We start from the raw sequence: 1201 nt of genomic DNA, 5'->3' as shown, positions 1-1201 counted from the left end.
ACCCATTAGTTTCAAGTAATGGCGTCGAAAGTCTATCTCTTTTGATAGGCAAACTGATGTTTGTCTAAGCTTTGTTTTGCTTTTAAACCTACATTTTCAACAGTGGTCTGGAAGTTAGGAGCAAAATAATTCCTAGTCCATTGAGACATGACGAAAATGGGCCAAAAAGTAGTCAAAAGTAGAGGTAAAATGGGTATAAATTTCCGTTACATTTCTCCAGTAGTTAAATAAAACCAAACACCTGAAGAACTCGCTTTAATTTCGGCTACTCTGTATAAATCTCCCTATATAAAAATCTCTAGTTAAGAAGAATTTATTTAATTTCAGCTGGTGGTTGTGGTAAATGCAGCTTTGAAGTTTAGGGCTTTCAACCGCGCTTTCTTAAGGCGTTTCGCCTTCATGACGGAAAACCATCCGCAAATGTAATACGAATTTCCTAATTTAAAGGAATAAAGAAGTAAATATTTGTAGCGTTTCAATTAATTCTGAAAATATTCAACCGCAGCTGAGCAAATAGACGAAAATCAATTTTCATGCTTAAGTGGCGACAACGTGAATACAGGTTTAGGCAAAAAGGCGGCTTATTGTCGAATAACATTTAATTGACCAATCAACCCTCATTTATTGTGCGATAAATTGAAGACAATAACGAAAATTTATTGCCATGTAAGCCCAGAAAGTCGTCGGTGTCTATGGACCAAACCATTATTCCTCCCAATCCAGACTCCAGAACGTATTTTGTCTGGAAATGCGAACAAATTAGTTAGCAATTTCGTGCTTGGTGTCTGCAAACGCTCTCTTACTTTGGATGCAACGGTTTCTTCATTATCGTATGTCATCCACATGTCCGAACACCAGGCATAAACCGAATCGTCCGAAATCTCGGATCCCTGGCAGATGCCGATGCTTAGATACTCCTGAACCTATCAAAGATCCCGGTTGCAGTATCGGCTTTCCATTGGGAAGAAAACAGCATTTGCTACCTCATAAAACGAAAGAAAGCCATCTTCATCGGTCCATTGGCCGCCGCAAGTGGTCTTATCTACTGCAGCCCCGATACCATGTTCTTCATTGTCAAGCAAATTGAAGCAACGTGCGTAGGTGGGAACGCCTAAGATGAGCTTGCCGCTGGGAAGCCCATTTTCCAGCCACACAGACACTTTGCTCTTCTGCAAAACACGAATTACAACCCTGCAAAAAC

The 1201-nt window shown here is 40.3% G+C and overlaps 3 protein-coding genes across 12 annotated transcripts in view; 1 reads left to right on the top strand and 2 right to left on the bottom strand.

The window, feature by feature from the left end:
- LOC109540148 (neuropathy target esterase sws) overlaps positions 1–1201 on the top strand; it is a 43783-nt gene that overhangs the window by 13546 nt on the left and 29036 nt on the right. The window lies entirely within an intron of this gene.
- Positions 1–1201, bottom strand: part of LOC109540149 (lachesin) — a 49142-nt gene that overhangs the window by 43338 nt on the left and 4603 nt on the right. The gene's annotated exons all lie outside the window — the stretch shown is intronic.
- The window catches only part of LOC125505225 (acidic mammalian chitinase-like), a gene marked incomplete at its 5' end in the record, with an annotated part of 1621 nt that continues 1001 nt past the window's right edge, over positions 582–1201 (bottom strand). The window contains 3 exon segments of the mRNA XM_048668675.1: positions 582–742; positions 804–923; positions 984–1169. Coding sequence (XP_048524632.1) covers positions 611–742; positions 804–923; positions 984–1169 — 438 coding nt within the window.

This window comes from Dendroctonus ponderosae, unplaced genomic scaffold (assembly GCF_020466585.1).
Source record: "Dendroctonus ponderosae isolate FM_Combo_2020 unplaced genomic scaffold, Dpon_F_20191213v2 Dpon_F_20191213_7, whole genome shotgun sequence".
In the NCBI taxonomy this organism is placed as follows: domain Eukaryota; kingdom Metazoa; phylum Arthropoda; class Insecta; order Coleoptera; family Curculionidae; genus Dendroctonus; species Dendroctonus ponderosae.
Note: the sequence above shows the minus strand (reverse complement) of the source record. Positions and strands in the feature narration are given on the sequence as shown.